This window comes from Scyliorhinus torazame, chromosome 10 (genome assembly GCF_047496885.1).
Source record: "Scyliorhinus torazame isolate Kashiwa2021f chromosome 10, sScyTor2.1, whole genome shotgun sequence".
NCBI classification, from domain to species: Eukaryota; Metazoa; Chordata; class Chondrichthyes; order Carcharhiniformes; family Scyliorhinidae; genus Scyliorhinus; species Scyliorhinus torazame.
The window spans coordinates 170,820,119-170,846,254 of NC_092716.1; the positions used below are offsets into that span (position 1 = coordinate 170,820,119).

The following is a 26,136-nucleotide window of genomic DNA, read 5'->3' on the forward strand; positions in this document are numbered from 1 at the left end:
TAGCACTGTTAATTAATTCAGGATCTCCCAGAACATTTAACAGCTAATCAAGCACACTGAACTGCCGTCACTGATATGATGTAGAAAACACAGTTCCTCGGTCAATGTTGGGGGTGGTCTGTGTTGTGATTGGTCCCTTGTACTTTATGAAGTAACCCACCAAACACTTTGATGTCCAAACCAGAATCCTTTTATAATTTCTCGTGGTAGAATGGCAATCTGATACAGAGCACGCTACCATGGAGTCTTGCTACTCCTGTGGAACTTACACCGAGCACTGACCAATTACATGTAAATCTTATTATCCTCTCCTTGTTCTTCTGAAGATGGCCGGATGTACCTCTCTTTATATCGGAGTCCCAGGTCACATGAGCTTGGTCTGGAAACCATGGCTTGTCTGTACCGCCCGCCGCCTGCAGGTTGGAGGTCTCATCCTAAACAACTACGATACAGCCCATAGGCATATCACCATAGTCTGGCCAGTTTTGTTCATGGTGTATTTTTGAACATTCTTGCTATTCCCAAAGTTCCAAGTCTGGTCTTGATAACCATGAGTAGAAAACATCTACAATATCCTGAACATTTGCCTATATGTTATAGATTAGAACAACAAAAGATTTTACTATATTTTCAAGTAACTGATGGTAGTCAGGACTTATCCACCCAGTGATGCTATCAGCCGTAATCTGCATGATCCCACAGCCTCCAACTAACCGCATTAAATACATATCTGACTCCGTCACCATCATGAGATTGTGGAAGACTATTTGATTTAGATGTATTGTAATAGGTCACGTATTAGATTTCCTTTACATTTACTCATCTGGACTATTAGTTGGAGATTATGGTCATGCTCCAGGATCATATTTAACATTAGTTTTTATTTCCTTTGAAGCCATCCCAGCTCAGAGATTCCACATGCTGATGTCGAGCCTCATTTTCTTCCCTCTTGTCTTGACAATGAACCTGTGATGTTCCTTTTCCCCCAACCTCGCGAGCCACTTCTCTTTTTTAACCCTACTTTGTTTGCATCACTCCTCTGCAGGCTCCAGTGGAAGTGCAACTAACTGGAATGCACATTCTTCCAAACTTTTCATCTGCTGCCAGATCAACTAATTCTAAGCTGGGATTCCATAATATTCTCAGGTCTGGGACTAATTCTTTTCCTGCTATTTTCTTTTCCTTGTTTAATTTAATTTACATTTTCTTGGATCAACTCAACCAGAGATATTTAAAAACAGGATTTCAAAAATTTGTTATGACCTGAATTATTTACAGAAACAAACAGTTTTGGGTTACTACTGAACAGTCCAACTACATACTCGGAGCCAGGAAATAATTTGCAAGGGGATATAATTCAACAATCCAAGTCAGATAAGACTCCAACTAACTTCTGCCCGAGATTAAGACGTTTTCACAAAGAAATACGCAATCTCGTTGAAATGATTCTACACAGGTGTTTCAATATCCTGCTGCCATTTCATTGCGACACATTGGGCGGGATTCTCCGACCCCCCGTCGGGTCTCCGGCGCCGGTTTGCAGGCGGGGTTTACGCCGCGTTGGTCGGGGGCGTTGGCAGCGGCCCCCGCGGCGATTCTCCGGGCCCCGATGAGCCGAGCAGCTGCCGTTTCTGGCTAGTCCCACCGGTGTTAAATGGACATGATCCATCATGGCGGGACCTGGCTGGTAGGCCGTCTAGTGGAGTCTTCGGGGGAGGCCGGGGGGGGGGGGGCCCTCGGTGGCCTGGCCCGTGATCGGGGCCCACCGATCTGCGGGCAGGCCTGTGCCGTGGGGGCACTCTTTCCTTCTGCGCTGGCCTCTGTAGGGCTCCGCCATGGCCGGCGCTGAGAAGAATCCCCCTGCGCATGCGCAGGAAAGACGCCAGCCGGCCTGCGCATGCGCGGAACCACGTCGGCGGTCCTGCGCATGCGCCAACTCATGTGGCCTTTCAGCGCCGGCCAACCCCTCCAGCGCCGTCCTAGCCCCCGGAAGTGCGGAGGATTGCGCACATTCCGGTCAGCCCGACGCCGGAGTGGTTTGCGCGATCTTGGCGCCGGCGGCGGACCATCCGGCCAGTTGCAGGAGAATCCCGTCCATTATCTCTACACATTACATCCGACTCAGTAGTGCATGCCTGAATTCAATTGTCTAACACATCAGTTTCCACTTTTAGAAATGTTGCGAGAATGTAATGACATTCACTGTGTTCCTTCGTGATTGATTTGCTGTGATTCGAAGTTTATGATTAAATCTTAGCTGTGCTAACCTACAGTCAGCGATCAATAAAGGTGAATGTTTTACTTCAGTCAGAGCTCAGTCTGCTTATGAAAACTATAGACTGGCCATGAACAAGTGTTCACGTGCAAGCAGAAATTTGGAACAGAGCACTCGGAACGTACTGCAGCCAATGATTGGGTCAATCATGTGGATCTGCTGATTTGAGTCTGGATGGGCATGTTGAACTGTCATGCATGACAGAAGGTGACGGAGATAGGTCTTACAGGTGTGGGAATCTAGGAAACATCCGCTTTTAAAAATTAATTCTGAAGCTGCATCCTGCCATTTCCTGGGCTGCAGTCCGACGACTGCCCATTCAATAGTAGAAGACTTGAGCTTTAATCCAAAACAATATCAGTTGAATCACGGAATCATAGAATTTACAGTGCAGAGGGAGCAATTTGGTCCATCAAGTCTGCACCAGCCCTTGGTAAGAGCACCCCACTTAAGCCCACACTTCCACCCTTTCGCGTAACCCCATCTAACCTTTAGGAAACTAAGGGGCAATTTATCATGGCCAATCAACCTAACCTGCCCATTTTTGGACTGTGCGAGGAAACCGGAGCACCCGGAGGAAACCCACGCAGCCACGGGAAGAAAATGCAAACTCCACACAGACAGTGACCCGAGGCCGGAATTGAAACCGGGTCGCTGGAGCTGTGAGGCAGCAGTGCTAACCACTATGCCGCCGTGCCGCAACTTGTGAACTGAAAACAAATGGAAACCAACTCATTGGCTTCAAAGCAATGGAGCGAGAGAAAAAAAACCCATCACAATGAAAACTGACAAACAAATCTGAATTTCTCCAGTATGGAAAATAACGGACTTGAGTCAGTTCCCTGAACAAAATTTAAAAAAGAGGCCCACCCCAGGTTGAGCCAGAATGCAAAAAGATCAATCTACTACCCTGTATGTAAATATTCTCACAGGGACAGTTTCTTCAATGATTCCCCCTCTTGGAATTACAGCAATTCTTAAACTGCGTGTGGAGACCGGACAAATGAAGAGCAATTGCTGTTGAAGTCTCTCCAGGGAAATTGTGTGTACACAGACTTATCACGTGGAATTACTAATAACTAATGTCAAAGTGGAACTGTTTCACAGTGGATTTGGCAAATCGTCTTTGCAAGAAGAGTGCAGGCCAAAAGCCAGATTACATGCTTTCCCCCTCTTTGCTGGCCATAGAAAGAAAAACAGATGTTTTGAAGTGATATATGTTACATTTGCTATAACATTCCACATGTTTGAACACACTAACTTATACTCATATGCAAGCAGAAAGTTTTCTGGGTAGTTAGATCCCGGGAGTTTTCCCCTTCCTCGCCTGAAGGCACCAGGGTACAGGCCAATGGGTCTGGCAGCTTTTTGTTTTAAATATTGCTGGGAGTTGGGTGATGGGCTGAGTGGCCTCCTTCCATGCCGGAATGACTCTCTGACACCTGCTAGGACAGATCCCCGACCAACAATTCCTCATGTGCAAACCAAGATAGTGTGTCTCAGCAGGGTATTTAACTAAAGGTGGGCATCAGATCGGAGCTTGATCCTGCGCTTATAGGGTTGCCGCATTTTCAGGATTGACGTGGAGCCTCTGGAGTTGAAGAATAATTTCCAGGAAGCAAACAACCAGGGAGAAAATGTCATGGCATTAAAAAAAGAATTGTGTTTCATTCTCAATTTCTTTGAACACTTTTGCCCATGAGTTATGAAAACATTGGAGGACAGCGAGTGGGGGGAATGGTGGTGGAGGAAAGGGTCGTTTAACCGAGATTCAAGAATCATCGAGTCGGGTAACAGAGTCTGTTTGTTTTCCAATTGGTGCACCGTGAAGAGGGAGATCACTGGGATAATAGTCAGCAAAGGAAACCCTGTCACAATTTTCCCAAACTTTGACTGATTTCCTCTTTTCCAGACTGGGAGCACAACTTCTACCCCAATTGAGTTCGGCCCCAGATCAAGATGCCCAAGGTGTTCTTGGCTGAGTGAGTCAGCGAATGAATGATCCAAAAGATACTTTCATCCTTTGCATTCACTTTAGCTCCTCTGCTCAACATTTTCACAAACGACCATCAAAGGGGGCTGACCCAAATTATGTTACATTGCTTCAGGAAACGGAAGATGTTTCTTTTCCACCAGAATTAGTTTTAGGTTTTATTGTTAAAGAATCGTCAAATGAGCCTGGGTTCAGCCATTCTGCTCGCAAAGGCAAATGCAGATGCGGTGATGTGGCCATACAAACACACAGTGTTGGAGGGGGTGGGAAAAAAGGCTCCACTAGAACTATTATCATGACATAGGCCCATTGTATACCCCTCCAAAACGTTGCCTACAACATCCAACTTCAAAACACTTTGTGCATAAAAGTTGCAGAGTGCTTGATTTTACCTTTCTAAAAAAACATGACAATCCCTCGAATATAACCAACAAAAGCTAATTTAGATAAAGTTCAAAACATAGGGGGGGCGATTCTCCGAGCCCCGCGCCGGGCTGGAGAATCGCCGCAACCGCGCCACGACGCCCCGGCGCCGGCGCACGATTCTCCGAGGTGCGGAGAATCGGCGCCATTTGCGCCAGCGCGTTTGGCGCGGCGCCAGCCACGGGCCGCTGGAATCGGCGGGCTGCCGACTCTCCGGCCCAGATGGACCAAGCGGCCGCACAGATCCGACAGAGTCCTGCCGGCGCCGTTCACCCCTGGTCGCTGCCGGCGGGAACTCTGTGCGAACGGTCGGGGGGCGGCCTGTGGGAGGGGGGAGGGAGGGGGGCACCTTCACCGGGGGGGGGCCTCCGATGGGGTCTGGCCCGCGATCAGGGCCCACCGATCAGTGGGCCGGCCACTCCTTCCCAGGCCTACTTTCTGGCGGGGCCGGCTCCTGCACACTGCGCCATGTTGAGTCGAGGCCGGGACGCTAAAGAAGACCCCGTGCATGCGCAGGTTGGCGCGGCCCAACTACGCATGCGCGGGTTGGCGCAGTGCCCATTTGGCGCCCATTTGGTGTGAACCGCTCCAGCACCGTGCTCGCCCCATGTGGGGGACAGAATAGGTCATACCCGGGCCCGGTTCGCGTCGTCGTGAAACGCGACGGTGTTCACGACGGCGCGAACACTTGGGCTTCATATTGGAGAAACGCCCCCACAGTGTTTCAGATCGCTTGCTCTTTACACAAACTGAAATAAATTCCCAGTCAACGTCACTACTCCTAATTTAAAAAGCTAGCTGTATGAACAAGGGCGTCAGTTAATAGCCCTCCTTGATCTTTATCATATTAAAAACACACTGATACATTTGTTGCCCCAATTTGGAAGAGAGATAATCTTCTCAGAATTCAGCACAAAAGTAAATGGTGCATATATCAACAATCATAGAGAATTCTAATCAGTTGATGTTTAAAGCACCATTATTCCTGAGTGAGCAGAATCCTTTATCATTAAACAATGATGGAGCTCGGATAGCGTATCTACTACTTAAATATTGCCAAATCAAGCCAGTTTGCCTACAGTGGCGAGGGGGGGGGGGGCGGGAAGAGACAGGATGGAAATCTGAGATACACTTCTAGTATCCAACACTCGAGAGGCGAGGAGTTCATGTGTGTGTGTGTGGTGGTGGTGGGAGGGAGGAGGAATGGGGAGCCCCACGTCCAGAATTGAATTTTATACAGTGGGCCCAGGAATGAGCACAAAAGGCAGAACAACCCCACTTTGTTGGTTTGTGAAATCCTGGCCACATTTTACAGGGGACAGCAACTAATTAGTTGTCAGCAAGGCCCATCGGAGGGCCGACGATTCACCAATCTCTGTTGGGACTGTGCCTGGAAGAGGATGATGCCATGGAAGGATGCCGCTCTTCCATCTATATCAATGGAGTCAAGGGGTCCGGAGGTTTGTGGGCCACAGAATGCATGAATAGGAGGGCCCCCCTCCCCGGGCCAACCGGATGGCTGCCAGTGTTCACTGTGCTGTCTCTCGACACAATGGAAAGCCACACACAGCTCATAAAATGCCAGCAGCGACAGGAAGATGCCCATTAATTGGCCACTTAAGTGGAAGGGCCATACATGAAATAAAAATGAAAATCGCTTATTGTCACAAGTAGGCTTCAAATGAAGTTACTGTGAAAAGCCCCTAGTCGCCACATTCCGGCGCCTGTTCAGGGAGGCTGGTACGGGAATTGAACCGTGCTGCTGGCCTGCCTTGGTCTGCTTTCAAAGCCAATGATTTAGCCCTGTGCTAAACCAGCCCCTCATCATCTTCCCAGTCACTGGTAAAACAGCACGGTGGCAGAAAGTTGACGGTCATTCCACCCCTTCCCCTTCATCGCCATTTACAGCACACCACCTCCAAAATCCAGCCCTTAGTGTCCAATACTCAGAGAGATACTGAGATACACTCCGGGTATGTAACACTGGGGGAGGGAGGTGCAGTGAGATACATTCCCCGTACCCAGCACTAAAGGAGGGACAGTGAGACACACACCCAATATACTATATTGGGGGATGGTCTCAGAGGCATTCCCATTTCCCAACACAAAGTAATTAACTGAAAAAAATTCCAACTGATGAACGTCATAGGAAAGATATAGAAAATGTGCTTTCCATGGATAAAGGCCAAACATTTTCACATACGTTCTGAATAAAGTTTAAAGCCAAAATAAAAGCCAAAGGGATTAAATCAATAAGACAAATGCCACGCAAGGTAGGCCACAATGAAACTGTCAGATAAATTGATCCCTTCTTTCATTTTTTTCAACTTGTCAATGTGGCACATTTCACTAAAAGCTTTGTGGGGCTTCACGGACACAAGCAGGGTGACTGGTGGACCACAGTCAGAGAATCCCTCTGTTTCCTATTAATCCACACTGACAAATCAACTCTGACAGTCCGTCTATTACCCAGCTCCTCTGGGTTTGATTGAGTGAATTTTAATTCTGGAATAAATGCCACGGTGGGTCCTCTCTTTATTGCTTAAAGCTGAAATCTATTAAAGTCAAACATCACAGTATCTGCAGATTTTACTGGAGTGGAACTCTGACCTCAGCCAGCCCAGCAGTTGGAGAATGAAAAGAGTTGTTATTGTTGTTTGGATTTAGCTTGGCGTTGCAGCTACATGAGCAAATCACCAAATTCTCTTTGTAGATTGGGACACGATGATCGTTGGTTCCACACATTTTAGTTTGGGATTTTTTTCCTAGCTCTTTGCATTGTTTTCTTGCATACTTTCTCCTCTAGGTTAGAAAGCAAGAGAGTCTGACCAATGTCTCTGAGTAACAGGAGACTTCAATCTCTAGCCTGTCAGCCAAAAGAACAGCACCCCTGGGCATCTAACATTAATGCATAAACAAATCAAACCAATAAACATTTTGATGTTAACCTTTTGAAGAAACGTATATTGCCTCCATGCGCAATAATTTCAGACTAGGGTCTCATCGCCAATCTCTCAACCCCCACAACCCAAAGGTGTGCAGAGTAAGTGGATTGGCCATGCTAAATTGCCCCTTAATTGGAAAGAAATAATAATCTCAGACTGGCTTCACAAAAGGCTTGGCCACATTTCAAAGAGTGAAAGAGCCTTCATTTTGGGGCATTCCTGGTATTCTAGTCTTTTGGCTAAGCTACAATGAGCAAGAGTACTTGTGTGGGAGACCAAAACTAGTGGGGCATTAAATAAAAGAGAATCACTAATAAATACAATAAGGAATTCAGCAGAAATAAGAGAGTGATTAGAATGTGAAACTCACAATCAAATGTTGTAATTTGAGTTGAATGGCATGGATACATTCAAGGGGAAACTACATTCAAGCACGAGGATTATGTTGATGAGGTCAAATGAAGAAGGGTTGGAGGTGGTTTGTATCGAGCAGAAACAACGGCATTTCATAAATTGCTACAAATATGAGACTTTATAAGGGGGTAAGTATTAAATTGATTCTTAAGTTAAGTTAAAACAGGATGTCCTGACCTGGCAGTCCAGGGGGCAAGTGAGGCCGATGTCTTGGCCTTTGCCTCCCTGATAACCCGGAGATGGATTTTGTTGGGGTGGAGGGACTCGGAGCCGCTGAAAGCGGGGCTGTGGGTGAGTGACTGGCGGGATTTCTGAGATTGGAGAAGGCCAAATTGGCTTGAGGGGGTCAGTCGATGGGTTTGCTTGGAGGTGGAAGCCGTTCATTGACTTCTGTAAGGAGGATTAAGGTGTCAGCAGAGGAGATGGGGGGAGGGGGAGGATAAGGGGGTTACAATGGGGAAGGCAGGATTGGAGGAAGGGGAGAGCAGGGGGGAAATGGCTGCTGGTTATTTATTATGATGTACAATTTCACTTTTGCTCTTATTGTTTTGTTTATTGTTTGTTTATACAAATGCCTGAATCAAATATTTTTTTAAAAACAGGATGTCCTGGAATAGGGGATAATGGTTATATTGAATACTTCCTGTGGACAGACCCATGTGATTTGATTGTCATGGGGCAGAGGTCCAATTTGAAACTCAACTTCTTATCCCTAAACTGACTTTCATGGTTTGGATTATCTGAGGATCCCTCCCTCTAGCCAAAGCTGGGCGAATCTTCCAGCTTTGTTGAAACCCTCACAGCCCTGGTCTCTTCAATTAGCATGAGCTTCCACCTGCATTTAACATGGTGAACAATAGAGACTTGTCTCTATCTCCTTGCTCTCTCTCTTACTACCTTGGATTCTTGCAGCCTGATCCCTTTTGTGAGGTTCAGTGACATTTATGAAAATCTGCAACTGATCCTGAATGATTCCTATGGACTCTTCCTCTCTTGAGCCCCATCTCCATGAAAGCATGAATCACAGTAAGAAGTTTTACAATACCAAGTTAAAGGCCAACAAGTTTGTTTGGAGTCACTAGCTTTCGGAGCGCAGCTCCTTCATCAGGTGAGTCGTCTATTGTCAGACTTCTTACCGTGCCCACCCCAGTACAACGCCGGCACCTCCACATCATGACATGAATCACATGGGCCTTGTATCCAGGCCAAAATGCTAATTAGCCATCATCCAGGCACTGTAACTCTATTCTAGCTTGGAATTAAATCGACAGTTTAAATTATAACTGTTTCCAAAACATGACATTCCGACCACATCCTTGTGACATAACAGTTCATCTACCATCAACACAATTTTTCGGGTCGTTGCTTACAGGTGTGAATATCTTGCACCTTCTTCCCAGTAAAACAACTGAGCCGCTCAAGCTTCTTGTCAACCAGAATCCAGAACCAGACAGATGACGGCCTTCATTGCTCCATCTTACCCTAAATTAAAGACACAATCCCATCTTACCCTAAATTAAAGATACAGTTCCAAAACAGAACGTTCTTAGAAAACCTCATTTGAGATGACTGTGTTGCTCTTTCTAGCTTTAGTCTATTTGTTCTGTTTAGGTCACCTTTGCTCATGAGTCGCCAGGTATCTTTATGATACCGCCACGTGGTTCAAGTTCAGGTTATGATTAATAACACAGCACACCGCTTAGTAAGGATTAAAACAACGGTCATTTATTATATACAACAAGCAATATTAACACCCTAATACTATTATTTATATAATAAACCTATCACTACTGGCCAATACTTAACTTAGGAAGAGCCCACCAGGTCAGGGAAACGAATGGCTTGTCCAATCAAATCTGGCCCGCGGGATTCAAAAGGCTGCTACAGGTTGGTGGCTAGGTGTCTCTACCGGGTAGCGATCGTTGGATTCAAACTTACGGTACACGGTGGCTGGTCTTGCGAAGGTCTCGAGCAGGCGAAGATGAGAGAGAGATGTGAACTTGGACCTTCACTTTTATAGGGCCCAGGGGCTTCCCGCCTCCCGGGGCAGCCCTTGACCCTGAGTCCCAAGTGATTGGATTCTGTCCCCAGTCTCTGGGGTCGATGTGTCCAATGGTGAGGCGATTCCTCGATCGGGGGGTGGTCGCTCACCTGTCTTTGTTTCGGCCACTGCAGGTGCCGAAAGTTCTGGCCCGGTATTCAATTGCTAATATGTTGCAATTGTTACCGGGGATAGCCAATTTAACTGTGGGTGTCTGAGTTGATCAGATGTAAACAGTCCTGAATGAAACTGCGGATACCTGGGTTGATGGGCTGCTGATAGCCCTGAGTATCAATCTGGGCTACGTTCCCAGAGCTGAATATGCAAACCTGTCTGCAGCTGCCTGCTTGTGTCTTTTTGGCTGCTTTTCCCAGCAGTCTTTCGGGTTAACCATTTTCAACTGGGTTTTGGCCAGATTAATCGGAACGCAGCCATTTTACATGGCTACAACTGATAACTGACTGGATTCTGCAGCTACGATAAAATACTACAGGTGTCAATTTTTAATGTCACCCACATCCTTTCGGCGGTGCATTCCATATCACAACAACTCACTGTGCAAAAGTACATTCCGAATTTCCCATTGGGCTCTTTTGCCAATCACATTAAATTTGGTCACAGACCATTCTGCCACTGCAATTAATTTCTCATAATTACTCTATCAAACCTGCGTGTGATCTTAAACACGTCTATTAAATCTCCTCTTCCTCCTTTCCAGTCTAAGGAGAACTACTCCAGCTTCTCCAGTCTCTCAGCATTACTGAGATCTCTCAACCCTGAAACCATTCCACCCAATCTCCTATATCCTTGCCCATTTGCAGTGCCCAGAATTGAACCCAATACTCTAGCTGGGGTTTACCTAGTTATTTCGAATGGTTTAGTATAACATCCTTATTTTAATACCCTATGCAACAATGAATAAAACCAATGATCCTGTATTTTTTTTCCAAATAGCCTTTTCAATTTCCACCTTCCAAGGTTTGTGTACAATATCCTCTTCAAAATTGCATCATTTGTCTTATATAAATTGCCTTCTCCTCATTCTTCCTACCAAAAGTATCTTTGGTAATCTGTAATAAAGGAGTTTATGTTTTATTCGCAAGCAATCGAGTGGATTCCCAGTCTAATGGAAGGTAAGAGATCCATCATTCTTTGTTGGTTCCTTTCCTGCACCCAAAGGTGACTATTGCACTCTCCTTTAGTCCCTCCTTTGAAAATCCCACTGTTCCTCAATGTTGTCTGATTTCATTGGTCCTTCGAATCTCAGGAAGACATGTCCTTGTCCTCCAGCTTCTCCATTGTAAATGGTCATTGTTCTTTGTGAGTGTTGCCTTCTACAGCCTCAGGTGGATCTTGCTCAGCACAAGGTCATTGTCCACTCTACCATCAGCATCTCAATAAGACTGGACAACTAGAGATATCCTCCATCTGCTACTCATGCACAGATAATCAGTCTAGTTCATGTCACGGTGTTACCATCTGGAGACGCCATGTCATTTTGTGAATGTCCTTGTGTTTGACGAAGGTATTTCCAATGCTGAGCCCATTGCTGTTGCAGAAAGCCAGCAGACATTCACCATTTCTGTTGAACATACTTACTGACCCATAAGGTTTGATTGCACAGATCAGTCCTTGCCAGTTGTCATTGAGCTTAACATTGATGTCATTAATCAGAAGTTTGATATCATAACTGGGTACCTCCTCCAGCATGTCCTGCAATTGGTTGTAGAATTCATCTTTCTGTTCCTCTGCGTCTGCTTCTGTTGGTGTGTAAACTTGGATGACAGTGACTCTCCGTACCTTGTGCGGAATCTGGTGATGAAGAAATGGTTTAGTAATCCCTTCCCAACTATAACTTCTGCTGAGTATCTATTGAGTATGCGATCAACTCCATGGGTGTGATGTTCTTCTTGTCCAAAGTATAGGATCATCACTTTACATTCAGGAACAAGATGGAGCAGAGACTATAGTATCAGAAGCCATTTATTAATAACTTCATCGATTTCAAGAAAGCTTTTGATAGCATCAATTAGTAGTCACTCTGCTACATTGCAAAGACAGTACGGCATTCCATTGTGTTGTGTTAACATCTTAATAGCTTTATCTCATGACTCCAGCAATTGCACCAAGACCAGCATGGGCATGACTCACTGCTCCAACATCATCACAGGAGTATGGAAAGGCTGTATACTCTTCCCATTCCTTTTCCTCTGGATTACTGATTTCACTATGAGGAAGGCAATGCTGGGTACAGACTTTGGTATCCCATGGTAACATCGCTAGTTGACGGGCTTGGATTTTGCAGACAACATTGCCTTGCTGGCCAAAGAATCACGTGCTCTCCAAGATACGTCTTATAAGTAATGGTGCCGAGGTTGGTCTGTACATCAGCTGTGAGAAGACCAAGACATGATGACTGGATGGAACAAGGCTCTCCCATCACCATCAGGCAACAGAACATCATGGACATGGACAAGGTCCTCTACCGAAGGAGAAACATTTGCAGGGAGGGCAATATAGAGATTAATATCAACACAACAATCACCACAGTCTTGGCATCCAACACCATGTCCATAGTAATGACAACTGGAATCTAGAGAACAGCAAGGGTGTCACAAAAGTTGGATGTCTTTCACCAGTGCTGCCTCCGTAAGGTCCTGGGAATCACATGGAGAGGTATCATCACCAATGAAGACGTGCTACAAAGGACTAATCAAAGATTCCTGCAGGACATTGTAACAGAGAAAGGTCAGAGGCTGGCAGGAAACGTATTTGCCTCCTGGACATACACCCTGCCAGAGTGGCAATAGAATGGACACCACCAGATGAAAGCAGATGACTGGGCCGGCCAAAGAAGTACCTTCAAGAACAGGACACCACACAGGCTGCAGCACAAGAGATAATGATGGACCAGGGCTAATGGCGTAGTCTTGCTGCCCATTGTCTATGGAACTAAGTCAAGTAAGTACCCAAGTGGATATCAACAGGCTCTGAATCAATTGCGTTTCCTGCTGGCAGAATGTACAATGCTATGAACTATCACATGGTCTGCAGAAATTCTATCCGAAAATGGAGGATTGCAGGGGAAAAAAGGAGAGAATATCAAGGCAGAATTCTCTGAACACTGTTATGTCTCTTCAAAAGTACAGATTAAGCAACTTCAAAAAGGAAATCACCAACTGGCATGCACTACTTTTCCGCGAATGCCACTGCATATCCCAGGGTTCAAAGCCAGATTCTTAACTTCAAGAGCAGCACAGAGGCGCAGTGATTGGACTGCTGCCTCATGGCGCCGAGGACCCAGGTTCTATCCTGGCCCCGGGTCACTGGCCATGTAGATTTTGCACATTCTTCTGTCTGTGTGGGTCTCACCCCCACAACCCAAAGATGTGCAGGGTAGGTGGATTGGCCATGCTAAATTGGCCCTTAATTGGAAATTTTAAAACAAATGTTTTTAACTTCACAAATTTGGGAAATTGAGAAACTCTGGCTACCAAGCTGAGAATATTAGCAAGAAGGAAGTATTTCAAAGATGTGAAATTGAATTTTTTTTCTTTTTCAACATTTAGCGCCAAACCCTAATTGTCCCTGTGAAGGTGATGATGAGCCACCTTCCTGGCAACTGAATGGCTTCCTAGGCATTTCAGAGGGCAGTTAAGAATCAACCATATTGTTGTGGACCAGTTAGAGAAAGGACAGCTGATTTCACTCAGTGGTACTTGCTTTTTATTCCAGATTTACTTAATTAACTAAATTAAACTTGCCCATCCATTGTCTTATGCCTTTAGACCAGGCCTCTGGATTACTAACCACAATGTCAATTAATCCAATATGATCAGTTAGCTTCATTGTAAAGCTTATAGCTTGGGGAACAACTACCTTTACCTCTCAGCAAATGGGATACGTAGCAAGACCACCTTCACTGAATATACCTATACCAAGATTATTTGCACTGAGATGACCTGTAGTGGAATACTTACACTGAGATTATTTAAACAAGATACCCATTAACAATTAATTGGACCAAAGTCACCCATACTGATTATATCCTTTGCAATGTTAGATGTATCAAGGCCATCCACAATGGAATTATCTGTGGAGGAACTTCAAAGATGCCTCTTCCAAGGTTACTTGTGCTGGAGCCACCAGGAGTGGGTTTGTTACTCCACAGCGGCTTTGGGTTACACGAGGAATGGGCTTGTTACACCGGGAATGGGTTATAACTGGAGTTGATGGTTCTCCAACAGCCAACATCCTGAACATGCATTCTAATTGGACAAATTTGGCTCCTTAATTGATCAATGTGATGAAGGGACATTTGTCTGAACTATCAGTCAACAGCCACTGCCATAGGTATTGCATCCTGGCAACAATCTGTGCTTTTAGGCAACAGAATATGTAAGAAAGTAATAAGGAACATATCAGATGAAGTGATTGCAAAAATCTTAACTTCTGTCCTGACACCGACAGAAACAATACGTTTGAAATGATGAGCTGTTTCCTACCTGTGCAAGAATGCCCGTTGTTGTGGAGGTAAAAACCAGGCTGACAGGAACATATAAAGCTGCCCACCACATTCTGACACCTCTGCTGGCAAGGGGACCTGTTCCCTGTGCACTCATCGAGATCTGCAACACAACAAGCATCCGGTCTCAGATTGGAGAGGGACAATTTTCATTCCACTGGCTGTATGGATCTCACTGGGTTATTACGAATAAAAGTCTTGATAAATAAAACGTCATGAAAGCATTTTATTTGACTTGCATGAGACATGAGGAATAGATTCTTTGAAAAACTGTCGACATCCTTCACCTGACAACGAGTCATCATTTTCATCTTTACATCAGAAAAATAAACAACGGCCTGAATTTGATGATGGGTTGGCAGAGAAATAGATGCTTACCCAGCATAAATTATTCCTTTTCTCCCCTTTAGTTCTTTCCTCTCTCCTTCCCTCTTTTGTCCTGGCTCCGTGCTCGCTTATAAATTGTTGGATCAATAACTTCCCCCAGTTCTGATGTAAGGTCATCAAGCTGAAATTCTAGCTGTGTTCCTCTGCCCACATATGCTGCCTAAAGCACTGGGTATTTCCAGTATTTTCTGTTTTTATTTCAGACTTCCAGCATTCGCAGTATTTTGCTTTTAAATCATTCATGTGGCAAGATCATTCACAGAATAGGTGCATGGTGGCTAGGGATTGTGGTGGGAATCCACATTCCTGGATCCCTGCCCAAATCACACACCGTGTTGAATCCTGTGGTCATCTGTTTGAGGCACACTCTCTGAGAACTCCATTTTAATGTGAAAATCTATGGAAATATAAATAAAGCTGTACCCAATCTTCGGCTTTCTTACTAGAACACCCACTGCGTTCTCTATGGTCACATCAAATGGTCAGTTCAGTACAGGCACATTCAGTGTTTGAACTGCAAGGAACGAAGGTTGGTAAATGTATCCAACAGCCACATTTGGCTTTCATTTTTGAGAGCTGACTGCAGCATATTTCCTTAACGGAACTCGATTTCTGTATTTTGATGACTACAAACGATTACATGTGTTTTCTGTGAGAGGAAATCTAATGGGGGCAGCACGGTAGCATTGTGGATAGCACAATTGCTTCACAGCTCCAGGGTCCCAGGTTCGATTCCCAGCTTGGGTCACTGTCTGTGCGGAGTCTGCACGTTCTCCCCGTGTGTGCGTGGGTTTCCTCCGGGTGCTCCGGTTTCCTCCCACAGTCCAAAGATTTGCAGGTTAGGTGGATTGGTAATGCTAAATTGCCCATAGTGTACAAAATTGCCCTTAGTGTTGGGTGGGGTTACTGTGTTATGGGGATAGGGTGGAGTGTAGACCTTGGGTGGGGTGCTCTTTCTAAGAGCCGGTGCAGACTCGATGGGCTGAATGGCCTCCTTCTGCACTGTAAATTCTATGATTCTAAATTCTATGAAAGAGGGGTTGAGAAAAGGATGTGATGCAGAATAACTGCGCCAAAGGCAGATGTCTTTGTTGCAGGTGTCTGAAGATCAGCTGCCTTTACAGCCTCCTAATTTACCAATAAAGCTGTAACGGACCTGTACATATGAACATGTGAATTAGGAGTAGGCCCCGCGTGCCTGCACCGCCATTCGTTAAGACCATGGCTGATCTGATTGGAACTTCAATCCCACATCCCTGCCTTCCCCTGTTAATCTTTCACCCCCTGTTAGTCAAGAATCTCTCTAGCTCTGCCTCAAAAATATTCAAGGACTATGCTTTTAGTTTTAGATAGAGGATCCGGCAGGCTTGGAGGGCCGAAGGGCCTGTTCCTGTGCTGTAATTTTTCTTTGTTCTTTGTTCTTTTGAGGAGGAGAGAGCCAGAGACTCAAGATCCTCTTCGAAAAAGATTCTCCTAATCCCGGTCTTCAATGAGCGAGCCCTTATTTTTAAACAGTGACCCCTCGTTCTAATTCTCCCACAAGAGGAAACATCCTCTCCACAACCACTCTGCCGCAGGATCTTAAAGGTTTCAATCAAGTCTTCTAAATTCCAGTGGATACAAGCCTAGCCTATCCAACTTCTCCTCATAAATGTGATGAATGTACGAAATTGTCATATTTTATATTTTTTGCAGTAATGATATTAAACCCTGGGTTAAGATGCATGAAGACAGTATGACGAAGGGGATGTTTAAGTGTGGTAACCATTGATGTTGCGGGTGAAATGTTCTGCTAATAGATTTGAAACCATTTACTTGTTTACAGCTAGCTAATGGAATATTATTTACCTCTAAAGGACAACTGTGGTACAGATAATTTATAAGGGGTATTGTGTTTGGTCCTGGTTAAATAATTCATGGGACATCTTATGGGAGGAAACAGAAGAATGTCTTAAGTTTTGGGTATAGATGATGTAATTAAGAGGACGAGCCAGGTCTGTCTGAAAAGTGAGTTTTTCCTAGGATTTTAATCTGACCAGAGGTGTTTCAGCTAGGTCCTGAAAGGTTCTCTCTTCAAACATTGTGCACTGAGAAAAGCAAGTAGAAACCTTTCTTTTTCCTCCACTGACACGTTCAGCTTGTCAGTACAGGAGGAGATTGGGATGTCATTTTTAAATGCCATCGCAATCTCTTGACTTCCGTCGGACTCCCCACTATGGCCTCCCGACTCCCTCCAACTTACATGTTAGGGGGTCCTCACCCCACCACAAAAGGGTTAGGCCCGATTCCTGGCACAGGCAATCTGGATCTGGTCACCCTGGCACTACCAGCCGAGCATGCGAGCATGCCTCTGCCATTGTGGCACTGCCAGGGTGCCCAGGTGACAGTGTCAAGGTGCCAGTATGGCAGCGCCTAGAGTCCAACCGCTCTGCCCAGAGCCCAACCACCCGAGGGCCTCCGGTGGTCTGCGAGACCCCCGCACGTGCCATCACGCATGGTTCACATTTGTGTGGACCAGTGCTAAATGATTCCATAGCGAGGTCTCCCAGGACAAAATAGAAACATGATTGTTAACTTTATTCATGAATGGTATTTGAATATTGGTTTTCTTAATTGGAACATAGTGGCAGGTTTAGGAAGTATGTTAAGGTGTTCTTCTTTCACTGACAAAATGTTGTAACTGTTAACTGTAAAGCTATTTCTCTGTTGTTAATGTGGTTAATCTTGTGTTTAAATTAAAGTTTGTTTTAACGTAAAAGATACCTATTGGTTAGTGTTATCACTCCTGTGGTGCAGTAACCTTTTCTCTTAGTTTTACAAATTGCAAATAGCCGGGTTCTCATCCGGGATCCTAACATTAGATCACCAGTCGATTCCTGGTATTAGTCTAATAAACCTTCTCTGAACTGCTTCCAATGCATTTACATCTTTTCTTAAATAAGGAGATCAATATTGTACACAATGTTCCAGATGTTGTCAACTGGAATCTGATCTGCATACAATCTGCACTACAGTAGAGGTCATGATATCCCTGAATCATTCTGTTACAGGCTCACCCCAAACTCCCACTCGAGACACCAGCAGCACCAGTGAGTCTGCAGTGCACAGGGAAAACAGTCATTAATACATTGTTCAGTAGGGCAAACTGTTGCATCCCTTTTCCCCATGGCAAACTGGCAGCAGATACAAGGTCACTGAAACTCATCCAGATCACAAGATTCCACGAAGCCCAGGCTATTTATACCCAGTATTAACAACCTCTGCCAGTACATGTAAGCACAGCATGAATCAATCACCCGATTATTAGTGGAATCCACACCAATGAGAATCAATGGTCCCGGTTTGTTGTAATATACCTTTGAGGGAAAACAACATCACTAGAAAGGAAGTGTGTCATGTGATCCAGTCTCAGTTTCACTTCGGCCTGTGAACAGAACAAAGCATATACAGCTCAGCTGCCAATGTCTTCACGCTTTCTACCTTTGCATAAATGTTCTCATATGCCTAGTCTCAATAAAGGAACCCACAACATGTTTACCCAATCCCTTATGAGTGATTGGTGCCTTTATATCATAAAAATACAACGTTATTGCAGTGGAACCCACTCCAGCAGCAGTCATCAAGTCAATCGAATTAATCCCAACATAAGTTCACTGATGGGACCAAACCCAGCGAGCACTCATAGCGACATTGTCTTTTAAATTGACAATGCGTCGCACTGCTGTCTCATGACGCTGAAGACCCGAGTTCGATCCCGGCCCTGGGTCACTGTCCGTGTGGAGTTTGCACATTCTCCCCACGTCTACATTGGTCTCACCTCCGCAACCCAAAAGGATGTGCAGGGTAGGTGGATTGGCTACGCTATATTGCCCCTTAATTGGAAAAAATATAATTGGGTACTCTAAATTTTAAAAAATATATTAAAAAATAAATTGATAATGCGGTGCTTTAATTCTGGTTTGAAGTTAGCACCAGTTACACACCAAGTACTTCCTGGACCACTTGCTTTCACCCTTCACAGAATATATCATTTCCAGTGAAATGGTAAGACTCTCTACCACATTCTGCCTGCCTCCCAATTGGTGCAACAGAAAACTTGCTCCCAATTTTCAGACAAGTTTTTGTCTTTGGCCCACAAAATGGAGGTCAGGCCTACGAACGCAGTCTGACTTCAGCCATCATTTTCGTCAATTTCGGCAGGAGGCGAGTTCTGAAAGCAGACTGCGAGTCATGATTGGGTTCGGGTTCATATTTAGGGCAGGAACATGTCCACGGTAGAGTTGGATTCCTCCGGTCATCTGCCCATGAAAGGGCATCGAATCACACAGCAGCCACAGATCAGCTCGAACATAGCCCTGACACACTGCTGGAGGCGAGCCTTGGAGAATAAGTCCTATGTATTTGTTCGCTGGCTGTGCGGTATGGTGGCTCAGTAGTTAGCACTGCTTCCTCACAGCACCAGGGACCACGGTTCAATTCCGAACTTGGGTGATTGTGTGTGGGTGGAGTTTACACGTTCCCCTGTGTCTGCGTGGGTTCCTCCAGGTGCTTCTGTTTCCTCCCACACTCCAAAGATGTGCAGATGGATTGGTATTGCAAATTGCCCCTTAGTGTCCAAAAGATTAGGTAGGGTTACGGAAATGGGGTGGAGCATGTGCCTAGATAGGGTGCTCTTTCAGAGGGTCTGTGCAGACTCGATGGTTCAAGTGGCCTCCTTCCGCATTGTAGTCATTCGACATTATTACCCTTTCTGAGTTTGCCCATGATTCTATTTCCTTGTTCACTGTTTATGCTGACACAATGCCCCATCTTCTCAGTTCCCTGCTGCACCAGTCTTGTGATGTTTCTCCCTATTAGTCTCTGACTTTGGATCATGCAGCAGCTCACAAAAGTCTGCAAGTCGCAACCGCAGTGTCATGATATTTAAACACACACATCATGATAGACACACCAACAGACAAATCAGAACACACAACACCACAACCAATGACAGAAAGATATAAAAGCACAGACACGACCCCCGGTGGTCAGTATTAGCTGGAGAGGAGGACCAGGACACATCTGCCACCAAACACACTCAGGGAGACAGCACGTGCAGAGTATCCAGAACGAACTGTATTATAAGAGTTAAAATAAAATAGAGTTGTACCACATACAACTGTGTTGGCTCATCTGTGCACCAGAGCACCCAACACCACACGCAGCACCCCTTAAAATCTTCTCACATCAACAACAACCATCTCAAAGCCTGAGAGGAGTCAGCAAACTGAGCAGCACCCCTGCCACACACCCCAAAATCCCAGCCTACCCACAAGGAAGGCACAAAATCGCCTCCAATTTTGTCCCCCTCTAACACTGGGGAACCTGTCAATATCAACGGCAGATGTGGGTTCCGCACGAAGCATTCGCAGCCCGCCGGGAAGGCACACAGAAATGGTGCTCATTTGGGAATGTGGAGCAAAATACGATTTCCTTCCAAATATTCTAAGTTTGGCCTTGTGCAAACTGAAACAGGCCTCCACAGCCTGATGCCATTTTGGCCCCTGATCTCCCTATGATCTGGAGGAATAGGTCATCTCTGCCCTTCAAAGCTCCTCTCACAAGAACCCGTAAGGATCATATGGCTGTTTTGAAACAATTTTCTACTCTTAGTTAAAATAAGGAAAGCTTTAACTAATCAGTATTAAAGATTAAGCTTGCCCTTGGGAGTTGGCACTATGTAGTGTTTCTGTAGCCAAACTCCAGTCTGCATGAACAAGCCCAGGGCTTTCTGAAGGCAATTGGGTGGGAGCCTTTTCTGAAACAAAGTTAAATCGCATTAAACTTCCAGACAAAAGTATTACATTGGGGCCCAATTTCAGGGAGCAGCAAGTCCATAACTTTTGAAGAAAACAAGCCATCTGAAAAGCAGGGGAACAAGGCAAGGATGCCTGCTGTCACCGTTGTTGTTTGCACTGGCTAAAGAGCCTCTGGCAATAGCTCGTAGGGGGGGGGGGGGGGGGCAGAGTGGCAAAGGATCACAAGGGGGACTAGGGGGCATCGGGTGTCATTATATGCGGACGACCTGCCATTGTATATGTGGTGAACGTATTGTATTAACCATTCACCATGTATCTCACTGTATCACGCTGTTGCCCATGTGGGCTCCACCTATAGACCATTGTACGATATTACATAGAATGTATCATGTTGGTGCCCTTGTGGGCTCTGCCTCAGGCTCTGCCCCTTGAGGGGAGGTATAAATAGCAGCAGCCCTGTAGGCGGCTCTCACTAGCAGAGCAATCGCAGGCAGGCACTGTTCTAGTCGATTAAAGCCACAGTTTACATCTACTCTCTGTTTCGTGTGAATTGATGGTCGCATCAGTATGTATTGGACCCGATGGAGAGCATGGGAAAGATCATGGGCATGTTGGGAAAATTCAGGACATTCCTGGGATATAAATTGAAGTGTTCCCGACAAACGAGCTGGGTTGGCCCGTCCATCTATGGAGGTTGCCATTTGAGGTGGCCAGGGACAGATTTAAATAGCTGGGGATTCAGGTAGGGAGAGAGTGGGCTCTGATACACAAGTGGAATTTAAGAAAGCTGGTGGCGAAGCAAGAGCATCATGGGATTTGTGTGGGCAAATAAGACCCCGAGGGTGAAGCGAGTGTTTCTGGAGCGTAGCAGGGACAGGGGCGGGGGCTGGCGCTGCCAAATTTGTGTGTCTCTTATTGGGCTGCCAATGTGGCGATGATCCGTAAGTGGGTAATGGAGGGAGAGGGGGCGGCGTGGAAGTGGCTAGAGATGGCGTCCTGTGTGGGTACGAGCCTGAGGGCGCTGGTGACGGCACCGCTGCCGCTCTCGCCGACAAGGTACACCACGAGTCCGGTGGTGGCGGTGACGCTGAAGATCTGGGGTAGTGGAGGCGACACAAGGGCGAGGTGGGAGCCTCGGTTTGGTCACCGATTTGGGAGAATCATCAGTTTGTCCCGGGAAGGTTGGATGGGGGATTTCGGAGCTGGCATCAGGCAGGGATTAGAAGAATGGGGGACCTGTTCATCGATGGGACGTTTGCGAGCCTAGGGGCACTGGAGGAGAAGTTTGGGCTACCCCCGAGAAACGCTTTCAGGTACATGCAAGTGAGGGCGTTTATGAGGTGGTAGGTGAGGGAATTGCCGCTGCTTCCGGCACGTGGGATTCAGGACATAGTGATTTCGGGTGTATGGGTTGGAGAAGGCAAGGTTTCGGCGATTTACCAGGAGCTGAAGGAAGAGGAGGAGGCCTCGGTGGAGGAGTTAAAGGGCAAGTGGGAGGAGGAGCTTGGGGAGGAGATAGATGAGGGTCTGTGGGCTGATGCCCTGAGTAAGGTTAATTCTTCCTCCTCTTGCGCCAGGCTCAGCCTAATACAGTTCAAAGTTAATCACAGAGCGCATATGACAGGGGCGAGGTTGAGTAGGTTCTTTGGGGTGGAGGACAGATGTGGGAGGTGCTCGGTGAGCCCGGCAAATCACGTCCATATGTTTTGGTCATGCCCGGCGCTGGATGGGTTTTGGAGGGGTGTTGCGAGGACTATGTCCACGTGGTGAACTTGGTCAAGCCGAGCTGGGGATTGGCATTATTTGGGGTATCGGACGAGCCGGGAGTGCAGGAGGCGAAAGAGGCCGGTATTCTGGCCTTTGCGTCCCTAGTAGCCCGGCGGAGGATGTTGCTACTATGGAAAGGTGCGAAGCCCTCTAGTGTGGAAGCCTGGTTCAATGACATGGCAGGGTTCAATAAGCTGGAGAGGATAAAGTTTGCCTTGCGAGGGTCTGTGCAAGGGTTCCTCAAGCGGTGGCAACCGTTCCTAGACTATCTCGCGGAGCGTTAGGAGGAGGTCAGCAGCAGTAGCAACCCAGGGGCGGGGGTGGGGGGGGGGCGGTGGGATGGAGGGGGGTTTCTTTTGGGGTGGCGTTTGGGTGAAGGTGTTTTTTTTCTCCCTATTTTGTGCTTTTAAATGTTATATGGGGGGTTATTGTATATGGGGGAAATCCAATGTATAATTTCTGTTTGTTGTGTATTTGCTTCTTTTTTCTTGTTGGGGGGGGTTTGTTGAAAACGTGTTGGAAAATTAGAATAAATATATTTTTTTTAAAAGAAAGCTGGTGGAGGAAGTTAGGGAGGATCTAAAGAGGTGGGACACGCTACATCTGACTCTAACAGGGAGGGTCCAAGTGGTGAAGATGAAAGTTTTGCCGAGGTGTCTGTTCATACTCCACACACTTCCAATTTTTGTACCGAAGGTTTTTTCTGGAAACTGGATACGATTATTTCAGAATTTCTATGGGCAGGGAAAGTGCCACGGGTTTAAGAGGACCCTGCTACAGAGACAGAGGCAGAAGGGGGTGTTGGCGTTGCTGAATCTGCCGCATTATTGTTGGGCAGCAAATGTGGAGAAGGTGAGGCGGTGGTGGGAAGGAGAGGGGGCAGAGTGGGTCAGAATGGAGGAAGAATCCTGTAGAGGGTCCTGCCCGAGGGCAATGGTAATAGCAGTGTTGCCACTGGCACCAAGGAAATACATGGAGAGCCCGGTGGTGCAGTCCACAATAAAGGTCTGGAACCAGCTGAGGAGACATTTCGGGTTAGAGGGGATATCAGTGTTGGCGCGTCTGTGCGAAAACCACGGATTCAAGCCGGGGTTGGGACAGGCGGCACTTATAGGAAGTGGTAAGGGATCTATATTTGGGAGAGAATTTGCCAGTGTAGAGGAACTGAAGGAGAGGATAGAGCTCCCAAGAGGAAGTGAGTTTAGGTACTTGCAGGTAAGGGACGCCGTGCGGAAGCTTCGGAAAGAGCTCCTCAAGTTAACGAAGTATGCCCTACTGAAGCGACTGCTGCTTCTGAACGTGGAAGAGGGGAGCAGGATCAGAGACATATACAGGTAGTTGGGAGAGCAGGGAGGCGAGCAGGTGGTGAAGATTAAGGAGAAGTGGGAGGGAGAGCTGGGAGTGGAGATAAACTGGAGAGTATGGAGTGAGGTGCTACGAAGGGTAAACGCGACCTCCTCGTGCACAAGGATGAGCCTGATACAGTTCAAGGTGGTACACAGGTGGTACATAACCTGGGCAAGAATGAGTGGGCTCTTTCAGGGGATGGCAGACGAGTGTGAGAAGTGTGGGCAGGGAGCAGTGAACACGCACAAATGTTCTGGGGCGACGAGAAGTTGGCGAGATTCTGGGCGGGAGTGTTCGCGGCACTAACGAGGTTAGTGGGGGAAAGAGGCTCGGCCGGACCCTTTGGTGGCGATATTCAGGATATTGGAGGAGCCGCAGTTGATGGAGGGGAGGAAGCCAGATGTTGTGGCCTTCACCTCTCTGATTGCCCAGCGAAGAATTTTCTTGGGATGGCGGTCAGCAACATCACCGTGGGTAGCGGTCTGGCTGGGGGACGTATACGGCTTTCTTCGGCTGAAAAAGATCAAATATGAGTTGAGGGGTTCAGCGAGGGCTTGGAGGCCATGTGGGGAATGTTTGTGACCATCTTTGAGGAGTTGTTTGTCATGGGGGGGGGGGTGAAAAAGGGAAAACAAATTGTACAAACTGTATATTTGTATTGGGGAGTTTGCTCCCCAGATTGCTAATATTTTGTAACCATTTATATAAGTTTGGAATAAAATACATTTTTTTTAAGAAGAGCACAGGCCCACAACATCCCCCTGATACCAACCCAACTCACCCCACCCTCTGACTTTTCCCCCCTCATCACTGCCCACCAAATTAGTGTCTACCCCTCATCACCGCCCACCCCACACTGACTCCTCAATTCCCCTTGAAGAAATCGATAAACGGCTACCCCTCCTTTGTCCCCTGTAAGTTGAACTTGACCTTATCCAAGTTCAGGAATTCTGTCAGGTCGCTCACTCACACCCTTGCCTTCGGCAGCTCCGAGTGCCATCAGCCCAATAAGATCCGTCTCTGGGTATTAGGAAGGCAACGGCCAATACTTCAGCCTCTCTCCCCACCTCGACTCCCAGATCTTCCAACGCTCCAAAAAGCGCCACCTCCGGACATCCGAGAACATACTACCCAGCGACCACTGGCCCACCCATCCGTTGCTCAGCTTCGTCTGATCCCCCAACTTCAGGTGTGTCTCCTACAGGAACACAACATCCGCCATCAAACTCCTCAAGTGTGCGAAAACATGCAACCGCTTAACCGGCCCAATTCAACCCTCGCACATTCCATGTAACCAGCCTGGTCGGGGGGCTCCCTGCTCCCTCCCCTGCCATTCAGTCATAACCCTTCTTTAGCCAGCTCCCCCCGGCCCGCACCACAGACATCTCCAGGCCCGCTCCAAGATGTCCACCGCCATCCCTCCTGCGCCACATCAACCACACCCATGTCAGTAACTCCCCGCCTCTCACCACATCCCGCCGCATAACCGCACCAAAAACCAACCCATCCACACAACCCCCTCCCCCCAACTCCAATCTCCTGGCAACCCCCCATTTCACCCCCGTTAACTAGCCCAACCAGCTAGCATGGTAGCACCCGCCCAAGGTCTCTGACTACCACTCATCCCCCCAATCCGCCCCTCCCCTTCTTCCCTCAATGCCTTCAGGCATCCCCATGAACCGCTGGATTTGTCACCTAGAGCAGTTCTCGAGATCCTCCAGCTTCTCCCTCGGCCTTTTCTAGCTGCTCATCACCAACCCCATCTCCGCCTCCAGTGAGGTCAACTGATCCTCATGCTCCACCACCGACTCCTCCACCTTTTGGAGCGCCAGGCCCCGTGTCTCCTGCCTCAGCTCGATCGCCGCCCTAAGCGGCTCCACCACCATAGCCAAGCCCTCCAAGGCTTCCTTCTTCTGCTGCTGGAACTTGCTATTGAGGAATTCCACCCAGCTGCTCCGTAGACTACTGGGCGGACAGCACTGTCCCCCTACACTCCACCATTTTCGACTGTGATGCACCACGAAAACTTTCTTGCTCAAGATGTTGTCTCTTCCTCATTGCACTTCTCATCCGATGTGACATAAACCAGTCCCACCAGAGCAACACAAGTGGACAACGTAATCAAGGAATGCTTGCCTTCCTTGGATGGGGCATTGAGTATAAAAACTGGCAAGTCACGATTATATGGAGCCTTGGTAAGGCCGTACTTGGAATATTGCGC

General features: G+C 46.9%; 1 protein-coding gene across 3 annotated transcripts in view; it reads right to left on the reverse strand.

Annotated features, from left to right (window-relative positions):
* The window catches only part of LOC140431033 (von Willebrand factor C and EGF domain-containing protein-like), a 633,994-nt gene that overhangs the window by 299,915 nt on the left and 307,943 nt on the right, over nucleotides 1–26,136 (reverse strand). For all 3 annotated transcript variants that reach the window (XM_072518932.1, XM_072518933.1, XM_072518934.1), the window contains exon 8: nucleotides 14,597–14,719. In XM_072518932.1, coding sequence (XP_072375033.1) covers nucleotides 14,597–14,719 — 123 coding nt within the window. The remainder of the gene's footprint in view (nucleotides 1–14,596; nucleotides 14,720–26,136) is intronic.